Source organism: Protopterus annectens, chromosome 6.part1, assembly GCF_019279795.1.
Source record: "Protopterus annectens isolate FY-2018-M chromosome 6.part1, PAN1.0, whole genome shotgun sequence".
In the NCBI taxonomy this organism is placed as follows: Eukaryota; Metazoa; Chordata; order Ceratodontiformes; family Protopteridae; genus Protopterus; species Protopterus annectens.
In genome coordinates this window covers 200,422,376-200,440,297 of record NC_056738.1, presented here as the reverse complement: position 1 = coordinate 200,440,297, position 17,922 = coordinate 200,422,376, and the positions used below count along the sequence as shown (strand labels likewise).

Here is a 17,922-nt window from a genome sequence, read left to right as displayed (position 1 = left end):
CTACTAGAAAGAGAGTCTTCCATGATAGTAATTTTAAAGAACAGGAAGCTGCAGGTTCGAAAGGAGAGAGAATTAGAGAACTGAGAACTAAATTTAGGTCCCAAGGAGGAGGAGGATTTCTTACCGGAGGTCTGAGTAGAAAAACTCCTTTCAAAAAGCTTTGCAAAGCTTGTGGGACATGATGGCAGAATCTGAAATGCCCACATGAAAGTTAGAAATAGCTGCCAATTGAACTTTAAGAGTAGAAGGAGATGAACCTGCATGGAAGAGTTCAGCTAGGAAATCAAGGTCCATTTGGATGGAAGCAGTGAAAGGATCTATGTCCCTTCCTTGAGCCCAATAGGCGAAACGTTTCCACTTACTCAAATACATCTTTCGAGTGGAAGATTTATGGGAAGCTATCAAAATATCTCTAACAGAGTGAGATATCTGAGGAAGCCTGGCTAAGGTTGGAATTGGAGGAACCAAGCAGTGAGGTTCAGGGAGGGAAGGGAGCGATGAAACTGACCCGACTGATGGATCAAAAGATCTGGAACTAGGTCCAGATGCCAAGGTCGCTCCAACAGAAACTGATGTAGAAAGGGGAACCAAACCTGTCGAGGCCAGTACGGAGCAATGAGGATCAATGAAGCCTTCTGAGCGATAGCTTTCTGTATCACTTGAGAGATTAGTGGGAAGGGAGGAAAAGCATACAGAAGTCCCCGGGGCCAAACCTGGACTAGAGCGTCTCTGCTGGGTTGGCCTGGTAACGGGAAAAGAGTGAAAAAATCTCTGCACTTGCTGTTTTGGGGAGTAGCAAAAAGGTCGCAGCAAGGCTGGCCCCACTTGAGAAAAATTTCTCTCACAACAGAGTCTTTCAGAGACCACTCGTGAGGCATGAGGATAGCTCTGCTCAACTTGTCCGCGATTTGATTGGACTTCCCGGAGATGTGCGTTGCTATCAGAAAATGCTGAGAAGAAATCGCCCATTGCCACAGTCTGAGTGCTTCGACACAGGGGTAGGACCTGGTTCCGCCTTGTTTGTTGATATACCACACTACAGACATATTGTCCGTCTGGATTGCTATCGTTCCCAAGGGAAGAGAGTCTTGAAGGGCTTGCAATGCTAAAATCACTGCTCTCATCTCTAGAACATTTATGTGCAAGTGGCATTCGTCTGGTTGCCATGTGCCCTGGACAGTTCTGCCCTGATAATGCCCCCCCCCACCCGATCAGGGAGGCGTCCGTTGTCAGAGTAGCAACCGTAGAGTAAGGAACAAAGTGTCTTCCCAATAAGAGCTGAGGAAGACATCCACCACAGAAGATGATTTCTGCATGATTGCGTGATCATAATGGTGTGAGACATTGGAAGTTGCTGGTACGACCATTGCGTGAAGAGCATCCAATGAAGGATTCTCATGTGGAATCTGGCTAATGGAAGCAGAGGTATGGCAGCCGCCATAATCCCCAACACTTTCAGAACTAGCCTGGCTTTGATTCTGTTGCTGCTGAAGAGGAGTGAGACTATTTTGTGTATGTCTGTTATTCTCTGATCTGTTAGTCTTGCAGACATGTTGACTGTGTCTAGATTTGCGCCTATGAAGGTAATAGTACGACAAGGCGACAAAACAGACTTTTCGAAATTTATTGAAATGCCTAAATTTCGACAAGTGCGAAAGGTGTAGTTCCTGGCCATTAGATGAAGATGCTTGGTGGGAGCTGTGAGGAGCCAGTCGTCCAAATATGGAAACACCTGGAATCCTTGTCGTCTCAGGTGAGAAGCTACCACTGCCATGCATTTGGTAAACACCCGGGGGGCAGTGGTGAGACCAAAGGGCAGGGCCCTGAATTGAAAATGACTGGTTCCCAGCCTGAAGCGGAGGAATCTTCTGGAGCGTCTTTTCATTTTTATGTGATAGTACGCATCCTGAAGATCTATAGAGCACATCCAGCTTCCCTTTCCCAAAAGGGGAAGGATGGACTGTAGCGTGACCATCCGAAATCTTGTTTTATTGACGGACTTGTTCAAGATACTGAGATCCAAAATTGGTCTCCAGTCCCCTGTTTTCTTTGGAACTAAAAAGAACCTGGAGTAGATTCCGGATCCTTGCTGGTCTGCTGGAACTGGCTGAATTGCTCTTTTTGCAAGCAGCTTTGAAATTTCCAAAGCTGCAAGATCCCTTTGAGCGGGTGGAACATCTGGAAGGGATTTTTTTGATTGGTTTGGAATGCGAAAGAAGGGAATGGAATAACCCTCGGAAATGATGGACTGTACCCATTTGTCTTGAGTCAGGGATAGCCAGGCTTTTGGGTACAGTGACAATCTTCCCCCGACTGCCTCCGAAGGTAGGCAGTCGGGCAACACCTCAGGGATGCTGAAAGGGCTTATCAGAGAAGACTTCACGATTGCCCTGGTTCTGCGGACCCCCCCTGCCTCTAGGGCGACGTCTACCATTGTTGTTCCCCCCTCTGCCTCTGGCGGGGAACCGACTTTGTTTACGGAACCACATTTTCCCACTTTTCTGGCCTTTGGGGTAAGGCCTAGAAGGAGTAGAAAAACGGACTCCGACGGCAGAAAGAGTCTTGCCATCTGTCTCGCACCTAGTCAAGGTTTCTTTCACTTGAGGACCAAAAGAGATGATCCATCAAACGGGGAATTAGTGAAAGACGTTTTAAAGGGGTCCGCAAAGTTGCATAACCGCATCCAGGCGTGCCTGCGTAAGGCCACACCTGTCCCTGTGGCCCTGCTCGCTCCATCAGCCGCATAAGAAAGGAGGCGCATGGAGGAGTTAGCTATGGAGTTCAGGGTAGCCAGCTGAGTGTTCATCTTGTCTTGAAAACCCGCAGCTGTAGGATCCTTCAACATATCACTCGCTTCCTTGATCAAGTCCCTTTGAAGACGAGTAAAATGGCATAGGTAGTTCAGCGAACGCATTGCAAAGGTCACTGACGAGAACATCCGCTTCCCGTACCTGTCCATAGACCTGGATTCCTTGTTAGGTGGATGGACAGGCACCGAAGGATCAGCTAGTTCCTTCTTGGTGGCAGCAGCTACCACCATAGCATCCACAGAAACACCTTTTGTGAGGAATTGCTTTTCAGTTGGTGCTGTTATAAATTTGGAGGGTCTCCTGGGGTAGGGTCCACTGAATCAGGAGCCGTCCAGGCCTTCTTTGCAACCACCTGCATGAGGGGATCAAAGGGGGACACCCAGGAGGTGGAAGGGCGAGAGCCAAACGCCTCAAGATACACAGATTCATCCTCCGAAGGGTTAAGGGCTGGCCAATTTCCCTCTGTTTCAGGATCTCTAGAATGTCTGCGAAAGAGACATCTTCAGAAGGGGAACGTGGGGAACCCTCAGAATCCTCTAAATCTGTGTCAGAGGTGACAGACTCAGGTGAGTCTAAGTGCTTCCTCTTACACTTTCTCTTCCTAGGGGGCTCCCCTGCCAATTCAGGAGAGGCCTCGGAAGAGGATGAGATCCCAACAGGGGATTCTTGAGGAGCTTGCTCTCTGCGGTCTGGGATGAGGGAGTGAGTCGACATAACCAAAGGCACCGAAGTGGGAGGGGCGGACGGAGCCGACTGTGGAGTCAAACAAGGTTCCAACACACTCCGCATGACCTCGAATGCACCCCTGTCAGGCAGAGACAGAGGTCCCCGCTCCGAGAAGCTGAGAACCTCCCTCGGCACCGACAGAGATGGCTCCGAGGCCGATGTCGGAGCCGAACTCACCAGCGCCGAAGCACCGAGAGGGGGAGGGGGGTCGGACAAGGGTCCGATGCCACTCACCCCCTCGGAGCAGACGAGGGAAGCCTGGCGCCAAGATTCTTCAAAGGAAGAAATCGGAGCTGAAGACAAATGTATCGGCTCCGACGCTACCACAGTCTCGGTTCCGAGACGCCCCGGCTCCGAGCTCAAAGGAGTCAGAGGAGGAATATTAATTGGAACAAGCTGAGGCATCGACTGATGAGTCGGACTCTGGAGCATTTGGGCCAGTGCCTCGGACTTCAAAAGTCTACTCACTACCCTCTGGAGGTCGTGATCTGATAGCCTCGATGACCTGGAGGAGTGAGATCTATGGCTCCGTTCAGACAGCAGGGGAGATGCTGGAGCCGAATGAACGGAGCCAAGGGACGGTGACCTCGATCTCTTTCTAGATGTTGGCTCTGATGGTATGATTGGAGCCGACCCATGACTCTCTAATGCCTCGGCTCCGGCCGGAGCCGAGGAAACCACTGAAACAGCAGTCACAGACTCATCGGCTCCAGCCGGAGCCGATGAAGCAGTAGGCTTCAAAGCCTTAGGCCTCAACTCTGAAGCTGGAGCCGAGGTCCTAGAAGCCTTAGAAGGTTTCCCAGAAGACACAGGAAGGGAACCTTCAGGCTTAATTAAGCCCCTCAAAATGAGCTTATTTTTTCTCTCCTGCAGGACTCTAGGGCTGAAGCCATGGCATACAGCACAAGAGTCCTGCAGGTGTAAAGGTCCCAGGCAGTACACACAAGAAGTGTGACCGTCTGTCAGAGACATTTTCTGACAGCACGAGTCACACTTCTTGAAGCCTGAGACCTTTGTATCCTTGGACATACTCAAGGAACCTGAAGTGTAATCACACACAAAAACACACACACAGATTACACTGATAGGTTTAAAAGGGAATTATTTAAAACTAAAGGTAAGTTAATAAAATTCCCTAAGTAAAACACATACACACTTCTAAGGAAAGGGAAGGAAGGACCCGAAGGCCTTAGGGAAGAACTAAGTGTTCTTTATAAAAGGAGGGGGCTGGAAAGATAAAAGGGATAAACAAGTCCACTACACTAAGTGGTAAAGAAATTTACACTAACTAGCCTAAGTTTAAAGAATTTAAACTAGTCTAAACTTTCACTAACCTGGAGCCGGTAGAAAACACACCTCGATCGCTGTAGCGGCAAACGAGATCGGAGGTAACTCACGCCTAGCATTGTGGGATATAAGGGGAGCCTCGAGCCGGTGGAACCAACTCTCGAGCTTTTAGAGTGGCCGAGTCGGAGCCGAGGTCGGCTCCGAACCCATCCAGCAAGAATGAAGGCGAGATAGACAACTTAACATGTGCTGGGTTCAACTCAACCTTCAACCAGTAACTGAACTGCATAGTACATAGTGTTTTTGCAACACACTGGCAGCATATCCAGAAAAGTAAATTGTCATGCCATGTGTATGAAATAACTCTGTTACTTCATACACTGTCCTTAACTGCTTAGCTCTCATGAGGTGCTTACTTGGTTTTCTCCAGGCAAGCAACTGTGCCTAGTTCTTTGGCCTACAGTGCTAGCTCTGCAATCCTAAAAATCCGTACCTGCTCCCTCCAAGCCATTGCACCTAGGCAAGACAACACCCCTGTTCACCCCCCCCAGTTGCAGCATGAGACATGACCATCAAAAAAGTGTTTTCCTTCTAACATGGTTTCTCACTGTACATCCCTGTGGGTCCCCCCGATGGAACATGGCCTCCAAAGTACAGTGCATTAGAAAGTAATATAACCAAAACAAAGTATTTCACATTTCCAACGCCTACCTGAGAGGTTATTGTAGCAGTCAGTCTGTATGCTGTGCACCAGATCTGTCTGTTCTTGACTCAGCTTGAACATTTTGCCACCATATGGCTGTACAAGGGCAAGAGCATCTGCATCTAGGTCCTTCACCTGAAGCAAAGCACGATGATACTTTCCAATAGCTTCTCGAAAGCATTTATCCTTGTAGCACCGATTTCCTTCAGCCTTGAATGCCAGTGCCTTCTGGATTCTGCATTCCACAGTTTCCTCTGAAGAAACCTTGATGAAAAACACAAATTAAGAAAATATAATAAATGCTGCTTTATAAATTAGAGATAAAAAACAAAGACTACTTCCCTTTTTTGTTGTAGTGTTTTTCTACCATGGGGCAAGAATGTTTCATCTAACTCTGTGAGAACTCAATTCCAAACACTACTGTAAATGATTAATCACTGATTTGTCACACTTCCCTGACCTTGTAACTCATGTTAACAGAATACTAAGGCACTATTTCATTATGACCACGATTAGGTATGCAAAACAGAGCAGTCTAAGCAAAAGTATCAAGTCCTCATACAAGGGAGACAGCCACAGCAGAGTGAGGATCTCAGCCTCTGCCTCACTATTCAAACCCAATCTAACAACTGTTGCAATCTAAAATGCAGAGCTAATGCAGAAATCTTAGAGTCTTACGTGACACTAAAAAGCACCTGTGATTTAGTGAAGGAAAAACATATCTAGAGGCTCAAAAAAGCACTCTACTACAACTGCACCCCATTCAACCCTCCTATACGACTTATCCCAACTCAACTTAAGCCCAGTTGCAGATATTTAATGACCATCAACAAACTTAAAATTTCTCTGATATACCACTCTTATTTTTTCTTTGCAATTGCAACCCCCCAACCTTCTCTCCAAAATCTTACACACCCAGGTCATATCTGATCCCTCCTCACTTCCAACAATGACATAATTATGTGGTCAATCTGCTTCCATAAGCCAGCCATACTACCAATTCACTTACAAATTTCTCTTGGAGCTCCCCCCTGCCATATTTATCTCCATCCTAAACAGCCAACAAAATGGCATCAATTATTTGACATGGGCCTATACAATAGAACAGTCTGTTATCGAAGAGATAAACCTCTTTAGAACACAGCCCATGTTTTATTCATCATGCACAGTACATTGCTAAACTACGTTATAACTACAGGGGGTATTTCACCCCACAAATAAATCATTTTCCTCATTAATACCCCCACCACTAAAAACATGTTCATCTTTAGGGATGCTTAAAACCTACTTACTTTCATTTTATTTTATACAACTGCCAACTTTCTGCCAACATTTCTAGCCTTAAAATCTAACCTGAGGGCATTATCTGCAATCATACTTGTTAATTCTCCAAATTTCACAGAAATACAAAATACAAATATTTTTAAAAATGAATAGGACCTGGCCACAGACCACTGCAAAACACCACTGGCTATCCCCTCCCTCCCCTGGCAATCTTCCCTTCACCACTAATCTTTGGAATCTACCCATTAACCAGTCCATAATTCTAATCTTTCTGCAAACCCACCACATACACTTCATCTATTAAGCTCTTATAATGGAAGGTATCAGATGATTTACTAAAATTATAACTATATAACCATTTGCTGTTGGCCCTTTCCTCAACTCTTCGGTCACCAATGAAAGCTTTCCAAATTGGTTTGGCATGGCCTCCCCTTAGGTAAATAGTGGACCCTGTAGTTCTACAGACCTCTAAGCTATAACTTTTAGACTCACCACAGCAAACTACTTGGGCTATGATCAAGTGACTATCTTCTGAAACATCTTCCCAGGTTTTGACGTCAAACTAAAAGGACTATTATCTACACAATTCTTGTCCCCATTCTTTACAGAGGAACTACTAAAACAATCTTCCAGTACCTATGCACAAACTCCCTCTGCAATGACATATTAAACATTACCAGCTAATGGCTGTTAACAGCTCAGTTACGGGATTAAATACTAATTTCAATCATTTTTAAAATTACTTTAGTACAGAAGTCATCTAGAAATCAAACTAAACATACATTCACACAGCAGATGAATGAATTGTCCTTGCCAGTAAGAATTTACTGTGCCTCATCCACTTATTCAGGTTCCTCTTGAACAATGTCATAGAGGTGCTCTGTTTCACATTAATTGGTAGCTTGTTCCAAAGAAGTGGCAGTCACTGGGAGATAAATAGGACATGCTGGAGGGACTGATTTAAGTCAGACCATATTTAGGTCCCTGAAATGGGTAGCTCTAGCTCATAGGCTATCAGCCCTAGGGCTTATACAAGCCTAGCCATAACAATTCCCTGGCTATTTCTTCCCACACTATTTACTTCCATAGACCCCCTTGACTTACGGACATGCAGCAAGTTCATTAGGTTTGGGTCTTGGATTTCTCTGTAGACCAGGCATAAGTCTCCCTTAAGAAGTATACAATACGGAGTATAGTGACAGGGACTTTACTCGGTCTGTGTAATACACATGCTGCAGCCCCTTGATCTTCTTTGTAAGAAACCTCGGAGGCCTCTCTAATTGCTGCAGGTGCTTCATATAGTACATGATTTACCGATCTCTGTCAGAAAGTTATGTTCCCACACTGTGGAAAGTATCACATATAATTCCCCTCCACAAAGGCAGACCCTCCACAGAACTAACCAATTACCGCCCCATAGCTATTCTCTCTCCACTCTCCAAAATACTAGAGAGATGCATACACTCTCAGGTCTCAGACTACCTCCTTACTAACAACTTCTTTTCCAATACTCAGCATGGTTGCCGACCAAACCATAGCACCACCACTGCCTTACTCTCCTTTACTAACACTATCCTTCAGCATAAAAACAATGTCTCTCTCTCCTCTGCCACTTTCCTAGACCTATCTAAAGAATTTGACATGGTCCCACACAAACAACTTATCTCTGTCCTCAATAACTTATCCTTCTCTCAACCAGTCACCAACTGATTTCAGAGTTACCTGTCTGACCGCCAACAATCCGTTGTATGGGAGAATGACATATCTCCCCAACTACCTGTCTCCATAGGGGTTCCCCAAGGATCCATCCTTGGACCACTACTCTTCTCTGTTTACACCAATAATCTAGCCTCTGCCACCAAACATGGCACACACTTGCAATACGCAGATGACTCAACTATCATCTCAGCCCAGTCCCTACCCAAACTGCAAACTTGGTTATCCGATGCCCAATTAATACTCAACTCAAACAAAACTAAACTACTCATTTCCAACCCACCAAACACACTCAAAACAACTCTCACTTTAACATCACAGCAAAAGACAACACCACTATATACCCAACTGAACACACCAAATTGCTAAGAGTGGAAATAAACAATAAACTAAAATTTGACATTCACATATCCATGGCCATAAAAAAAGTCCACAAAAACTAGGAGCATTATACAGAAATAAGCAACTTCTCACCAAAGCAGCAAAGATTTCAATAGCAAATTCCCACCTTATCTCCACCCTACTTTATGCCTCTCCAATACATACCAAACTAAGGCAATGCAATCTAAACAAGCTAGAGACCTGCTACAACAAAATCGCCAAATTTGCCACAGGGGCATCCTACCATAGTCACCACTCTCTCTCACTTGCTGAACTGGGCTGGCTTGAACTCCCTCACCTCCTTCAGTGGTATCAACTCACTCGCCCACAAACTAGTAAACCATCCACTAAATGTCCCATCCCTCCAGAATCTACTCCAACCCTATCGCACCACCAGACCACTAAGATCCAGCAACAAAAATCACTTGCAGATCACTAAAGCAAATAACTCTGCTGGTGAAGCACTACTCTCTTGCACCATAGCCAAATTATGGAACTCCTTCCCACCCACAATTACCTCCATACCATCATGCACCCACTTCAAAACTTTACTAAAAGCACACCTACAAACATGCTGGCTATGCCCTTGCAACTCCCACTCTAATATCACCCACCCCATCCAACCACTAACTTTCTTTCCACTCCACTAACTACCTTGATTATAGCAAGCTCAGATGCTCATAAGCCTAGTACTTATACAGCAGGAACTTCTTCTTATTGTAACATTTGTTAATGTCTGTTATGTACTTTCACAGATAAAGATTCTAGTTGTCTACTGATGTACTATGTTCTTCATCTGTAAATATGTTGTAAGTAATTGCTATGTTAAATTGTTAATCGCTATGTAATCCAATGTAACTACTGTCTGAATATTTTAACTGTGGAGCTTTTCTCCCCGGGCCTTCGCTGATCCAGTCAGACACTCCTGGTCAATAAATGTAAATAAATAAATAATAAAAAACGGGGCATTATACTCAATTATGGGCCAGATAACTACCAAGTATAGGAGGTTATAACTTTTGCTTTTGAGGTGATGCTTTACTAATCAAGCATGCTATGTAGAAAGCTTTCCTTACTACCGCAGACACATGGTGGTCGAAGTTAAGGTCACAGTCAACTTGTGATCCCAGGTCCCTTACCACTTCATAGGTACTTAGGGTATTGTTGCTGATTTGATAGTGTGAAGGGACATTCTTTGTGCCACAGGGAATGATAATGCATTTCTTTGCATTCAGTTGAAACCATGACTAATACACCAGCCGCTGGTCTGCGTGAGACCCTCCTGGAGTATGCGGACATCATTTGGGAATTCAATGATTGCATCTAGTTTGCAGTCATCTGCAAACCTGCTCAGTCACAACCCCTTAGTTTTGACTTGAATTTCTGAGAACTATATACCAAACAGTAGGGAGCCCAGCACTGACCCCTGTGGCATCCCAATGGTAACAGGTCTGCTGGTTGATGTGGAGTCACCTACTTTGATAGTGTGTGTCAGATATGTGAGCCAGATGGCAACCCATCTTACAATGAAGGGGCTTACATTCAATTTTCTACGTTTATTGGCAATGGCTGCATGTGGGATTGTGTCGAAAACCCTTGCCAGGTTGAGGTATGCAGTGTGAACAGATATGCCTGCATCAATGGCCTTGATCACATTTTCAAAGAAATCCACCAGATTTAACAGGCAGGATCTGCCCTTCACAAAGCCAAATTGGGTAGGATCCAGGGGTTTGGAAGTCACCCATGTCTTTACTTATGAGGTCCATAATGATCCATTCCATGGCCTTACAGATGAGGCTGGTCAGGCTTATGGGTCTGTAATCCCCGGAGTCTATTGCTAGTCCACCTCTCTGGACAGGAATAACTATTGCTGTTCTCCATTCCACAAAAACAAAGCTTGTGGTTACGGTATGACTGAAAAGGGTAATTAGTGGTGATGCTAGTTCATGTTTTAGCCCATTTAAAAGACAACCTGGGATATTATCTGGTCCCATAGAGGCTATGTTCTTTGTCTAGGACAAAGCTTTGAGGACCTGCTCTTCAAATACGTAGGATGGGGGATTTGGGGAAGGTTTGTTGCAAGTTAGGAGGGGATAAGCGAGTGAAATTTTCACCAAACCTATCCATTAGCAGGTTTACTATCTCTGTGGGGTCAATGTGTGTGTGATAGCGTTGGCCACTAGTTCTTCAAATGCTTGGGTCCTACCCATTGGGTTACGTAAGTAGCTGTAAAAGGCCTTACGGTTATCCTTGGCTGTAATTGCTAAGTTTCGCTCAAATGAACTCATGGAGGATTTGACAAGCTGTCTTATTTGTCTGCTGAGGCGTTTGTTTTCCATGTTGGGGCCTTGGCTTTGTTTGGACAGCAACTTTTTGTGTTTATTGTAAAGTTTGTTGATGCTGGATGTCCACCATGGCAGCTTGTTTCTACTTGGGGCTCTGGGTTTGATTCTTTCTAGTACGGCCAAGTTTATACACTTATGCAAATGATTGTATAAGGCTTTAGTGCAAGCTTTGGCATAGTTACCATTTCCACCTTGGGGTGGGGCTTGGAATGCATCTATACCTTCACCTAGGAGGGTACAGTTTGCCCTGGTGAAGTTGTTTAGTCTGATTTCACCCTTTGAGAGTTCTGCTGTTAGTGCCAAGTCAAAGGTGACTGATTTCGTGGTCAGTTTTAAATAACGAGGGTCCGAGAGTTGCAGCAGTGCATCTGTTTGACATGTTGGTGAGGACCAGATCCAGAATGTCTGTTCCCCTTGTCGGGGTATGGACAATTTGTTCCAGGGCATTTGAATTAAAGTCAAGGAACTTTTGTGCTAGTATAGGTTTCCCAGTTGGTGGGATAACTGAAATCCCCCATAATCAGTGTGTTCAGTAAAATCTGGATTGTCTCCAGTTTGGTCAAGTAGGCTTCATGGGTGCCGTGACCCATGGAGGGGATCTACAACTGGCTAGGACCTGAATGGTCAAACAAAGGTTAAACAAGCCCATGAAACACACTAAATCACCTTGCAGCTTGGGTGGTCAAACATTGGAAAAAAAATTGCTGAGCTCAAGTTCTACATCAGCATCTTCCTCTGACATATAATGACTAGAAATATTTATGCACGAAATGTTACTAAAGGAACATGGAGAAGGAATAATGAATTACATTAACACAAAGCCAAGTGAATCATCTACTGCAATACTCAGTATTTCATACAACCATACTACTAAAAAATATTCTGTGCATTTACAGTATACAGCCAAAGAGAATATAAGTTATGCATCCAGAAGCTGGTGAAGGCCCAGCAGATGTCATTTGAAACATGCAATAAAATATAACATTTTTCCTTGAAACAGAATCCAGCCTATAATACCTTACACAAGCATAGGCTACAGGCTAGATCACTGCTTCACTTACAGCAGCAGAAGAGGCTCCTCAGAATAAACCAGTAGAGGCTAATGTTGTTCTTGTAGAATGGGCCCCAACAGAACCTTGTTTGATAACATAATTAAAACAAAACCTTGATCAGCTAGCATTCTATCAGGAAACAATAAGCTAAATGACTGCTGCTCCCAAAATACGGTGTTGTGTAAAGGGAACAAAAAACTCATCCAATTCTTTAAAAATCTTTGTGGTCTGTAAAATGCATGCAAAACACATTTCCTGTTAAGAGTGTGTTCTCACACATCCTGTGGGCAAGGAAGGAAACTGGAGCATTCCGTTCAAGGCAGTATTTGACGTGACTTTTCACATAAAGATTGGTTGACAAAGACACTCTACCCACAAAGGTGAGTAACATTCTTAACATATCAGATCGTGAAATTCTAGATGACGACTGACAGAAGGAAGAATACTTTTAAAGTTTTAATGGAACATAAAATAGCTCAAAAGGAAGCACTGTCAAGAATGCTAGTACAAAGTTCACATGCAACTTCAAAAGCAAAGGTTTCTTCAAAAGTTTAAGATGTAACACTTTTCGTGAGAAAGAACTTTACTGTAGGCACGGAAGCAAAGTAACAATCGCAAGAAAAGCAAGCTAACAAGGCCTAAATCTTAACAGACAAGAAAGCTAGGCTCTTAAAAAGGTAAGCAATACAGTCTAGATTTTAAGGTAATACTAAACAACACATCACAATAATGAGAAAATCTCTTAAATTTTGTCAAACTGGATTTCCTGGTCCTTGAAGGATATCCAAAAATTGTGGTGGAAATCTTTGTCAGCTAAGGATCAAACCCTGAATACTCAACTGGTAAAGAGATAACCTCTTCCTACTCTTCTCCCCTCTGCATACCTTGGTCTGACTCTACTTTCCATTGTGACTCTTTCGGCAAACCAAATATTATGTTTTGACAAGTCACTCTGCGTATAATGTCATTTATCTATTTTGCTTATGTTGGGCCAAGTCTGAAATAAATCCAATGGTGTCAGTGCTCTATCCCAGTTAAATTCAAAATAAAAATAAAAATAAAATAAAACGTAATTTAAGAGAGAGATGTAGCACTCTGCATTTGTGCTGAAAAGTCCTCTCCAAAAGAGAGAAGGAACTGGATGCCATCTCCTTAAGATGAAAAAAAAAACACTATACAAAGCCAAAGCAGCACAAGGAGAGTCATACAGGCCTTTTCATTTGTTGCTTTTACTAAATTTTGAACCAGACATTGATTTTAGGGAAAAATGTAAAGCAGCTTGTCTCACAATGGGTCTTGACATACCAAAAGTGGGTAAGTGATCATCTTCTGGAAATGCAAAAAAGTCCCTGGCCTGGATATCCTTAAATAAAGGTCAATTTCTGAAATACCAGAAGCATCAGATACTAGTTGTGCACATAAACACCTCAGCAGAAACAGTCTACCAGTGGAATGTCTTTACAAACTTCTTACAGCTGAAGGCCCACAGAAAATATTTCATCCCACAAATCAACATGTCTTGGCAGTAAAGTTAAGATGAACTTCTGGGTGTCACTTTGCTTATGTATCACATTACTGCATAGCTGTCTGTGTTTAGATGTAGAATTTTTGGATAAAGACATTTTCTGAATGTCACCTATGCTAACAGAACTACGACATTTCCTTCAAGCTGACGAGCATCTGTTTGAAGAGACAAGGCTCCTTGGACTGCGAGGTGCTCCAAATTCACATTTCAGTGGGAGTCGAGTTCTGTGCTGGGTTGAGGTGTTAGGTAGGACTCTCTTGAATTTTAAGGTATATGTATCCACACACCACTTTAGGTTTCTCACTAAAGTCAGTATCAGTGGAAGATTTAGATGCATTAAGTATGATATTCTGAACCACCATGATGCTGACTGAAAAGTAACCCAACATCACAGATAAACTCACTTACAGAAAATGGTCCAAGATGCAGCTCACTGGAATACAAAAAACCTTGCTTGTCCCCTTTGCTAACTTAGGAAGATTTCATGTTACAACAAATCCAGAACTACCACTAAAAAGTTCTATCTAATCTACAGCTAAATCCAATTTCTTAAAAATGACTGGAGGCTCAATGAGTCTATAAAAATATCCCCATCCACACAAACTGCCACAGTCCTGCATTTAAAGTGTTAGACATTATTTTCTGCTTGGGAGATATTAATTTTATTTATTTTACTAAAATAAAAGTGAAACTCCATCATCCTTTCATAAAAAGCAGCTAAGGAAAGACATGAATGAAATTCAACTTTTCTCCTTCCACAACGTGAAGCAGGCTTACTAAGGGAAAAGAAAGCTTCAGTCTAACAAACTTCTGGTAATCAAACAACAGAGGAAATGCTATCTGACAACTGTCTGAGGAGTTATTAGTTTCTCACTCCCGGTTTCCTAACTTAAGTTTTACCATGACCATGTTTCCTATCTTTAAACTGCAAGATTGCAGTACATGCAGCTACTGTAGTCACCCTTTTAGGACGTTTCCATTTTCTCAGCGGCTATGCAGCTATGGACTTAGTATGTTTAAGTAAAGGAGTGTGGGGAGTGCAGGGACCTGTTCTTTTGTTGTGCAGTTTATTTTATGGGCAGTTGCAATTTTGACAGTTTGTGATTTAGCACTTAACTCGCATGACCTGGAGGAGCAGGTGGAAGCCAAACATAGGGCAGATTACTGAACTAGATATATTTAGTAGAAACAACAGACTGGTTTTTAATTCTCCAATAACTAATTTAAGCAATTCATGGTCAAGTGGGAGCTACAGTTTATCCCAACAGTAAAGGGGAACAAGGTGCAAAACAGTCTATAGTAGGAAACATACATGCAATTATAACATGTACTGCATGTATACCTATGGATTTATGGACAGTTTGGAACAGGGATAATTTACTTAACAGCTTAAACTTGGGTAATGGGAGGAAACCAAATTACTCCAACCAAAAACTGAACTGAACCACCAAGCACTGTGAAGCAACTACCTTAATGAGCTTCTCTGTCACCTACTAGGCTCATTACCCTTACTTTAAACTGTACTTAAGTATAGAACCTTCTGCAGAAACAACACTCAGAATACAAACAACTTTAGATAGAAACACCATCTCCTTAGTGCATCAAGATCTTCCACTGATTCCAATGGTCATGTTGTGTTTCACTATGAAAATATTTTTGAAAAATGCAATTTTTATTTAACATGCTCCATAATCATCATAAAATAAAGCATGCAACAAAAATACACATACTTTTTGTATTTCAATGTCTACTAAAACGGAGATCTTGCTAAAGTCACATTTACTTCAGTGGAGCATTTAGAAAAGAATAAGATGGCTATTTTACTTGGCAAGTAAGATATAAATGTCACAAAATGTAGCAGAGTAATGAGTTTATAAACAGCAGTAACATAATAAGTAGCATTATATCTAAATACCTTGGCAGTTCACGGTCGTCGCCCCCCCCCCCCCGACAAAAGTGCAGACATATGACAAATACAAGAAACTGTAATCAGTAATATATATATATATATATATATATATATATATATATATATATATAGATAGATATATAGATATATATAGATATATATATATATATATATATATATATATATATATATATATATATATATATATATATATATATATATATATATAGATAGATATAGTAGATAGATATAAACATGCTGGCAATACATCTAAAAAGCAAAAGACTACTGACTGAACCTTGACACAGAAAATCATACTGAACTAAAAGACTTTACTCATTTCTATTAACTGAAAATGTATGCCCCCATCTAATTAAAAATAACTCGTTATAAAATGATCAGTCAAATTACCATGAAAAGCAGAAAACAAAATACAATAATGTTATATTCTTTCAGCACTCACACAAAAATATTTATTCTTAAAAGTTCATGAAATCAAAATTTATAATGAGGGACAAGTAGAAAAGGACTAGAAGCTTGTTGAAGAACCTTGACATTCTAAGCCAAAGACTGAGTTATTCCTACCCACATTTGGTGGCTAATCATAGGCCTCCCAATTTATATCCCACTGCTGATCAGGAAAGAAAAAAGTGAAGACAGGACACTGCCCAAGGAGTAAACTGTATAACCAACCAGACACTGTAAAGACAAGGATAATGCCATTACAAGATCCTTCCCTGTAACAGCCATCTATTCCCTTCTCCGACAAATTACCCACCTCCTCAAGCACAAAGCCTTCTTTGCATCAGTATTTACTGTAGAAAAGTAAACACATAATTAAGGCACTATGGCCTGCTCATTATCAACTAAATAAAAATCTCTTGCCTCCTAACCAAGCATGGTCAAGTTCTAGACCTATAAATACATTTCTTGTATTTCATTTAAGAACACTGGTCATACTTCTTATGAACTGCACAAGAGCAAAGTCTGAAATATGTCATCACTCATGACCTACTCATATCCACTTACTACTTCTTTTATTCTTCACTTCCCAGTTTTAAAACTTTTTTATAAAATTATCTTCTTTATACTAACTGCAACGATCACATCTTCGGAAATCCCCAACTAAAATCTTGTTCTCCCCATTTTCTCTCACGCAAACTAATGCCTACATTTACATTAATTCCTTCTCTGAAGTGCTTCAGTAAATTTACATAATACTTCCCTTACTTCTGCAGATTATCAAACTTCTCTTACAGCACCATGATTTACCTTATTAGAGTCTTAACAACTAGCATCTGCCTTGGTCCAAGAAGTTCCAAAAGGAAGTTCAAATTACACATCTGCACAAAAAATATTCCCTAACCATTCCCAAAGAAACGCACAGAGATCAATGTGCATCAGTAAAGACCAATTTAAGACAGTCTTACCCATGGAAGCTTCCCTAAAAAGTTTCATTAAAACAGTTTCTCTAATAGCTTAACTATCTTCCCTTCCCCGTAACAGTCTTCAAAAAAGCCAAAAAGTCAATACTAGGTAAATTAAAATATTCAACCATTAGTCTTAAGTCATGTAAAATAATACACAGATCATCACCGGTTTGTGGGAAAAGGAAAATATTACACACGGGCACTCGTAATATGCTCTAGCCCAACTTTCTCTACTATCTCCATTTGACTTCAATTAATCACCAACTGCTCCCTTCCAGAACTTCATAATTAACCCAATTTCTAACATATAATGCCAAACTGTCACCAACCCCACACTGTTTTTTCTTTTTTTACTTCATAACCATTCATCACCATATCCCAGTTCTCTGCATTTACACAAATCTGTTAGTTGCTACAGCAACCCTGTCATCATTCACAAGTGCCTTAATATATCCCATATTACTTCTTATACTTCATTCTCTAAAAATATTCCGACTTGCTGCTGTCATTATTTTACATAAATCATTTGATCCCTGTAAAAATCCCCAAAAACTGAAATAAACTTCAAGAACTGTATATGCATCTTGCATACATATAAAAAACTTGTTTCTGATCAAAACATAATTGCACGATTTTTCTCAGAATACGTTAGCTGCCACAGAGTACTGGAATAGGGTCCACTTCCTCATGATCCTGAACTCAGGCAGCTAACTGAAGAATGAATGAACAAACTAATACTACTGATGCATTTATC

The 17,922-nt window shown here is 41.9% G+C and overlaps 1 protein-coding gene across 1 annotated transcript in view; it reads right to left on the bottom strand.

The window, feature by feature from the left end:
* The window catches only part of LOC122805269 (tetratricopeptide repeat protein 9C-like), a 194,284-nt gene that overhangs the window by 117,842 nt on the left and 58,520 nt on the right, over nt 1-17,922 (bottom strand). The window contains exon 2 of the mRNA XM_044075359.1: nt 5,535-5,790. Within this exon, the coding sequence (XP_043931294.1) occupies nt 5,535-5,790 (256 nt within the window). The remainder of the gene's footprint in view (nt 1-5,534; nt 5,791-17,922) is intronic.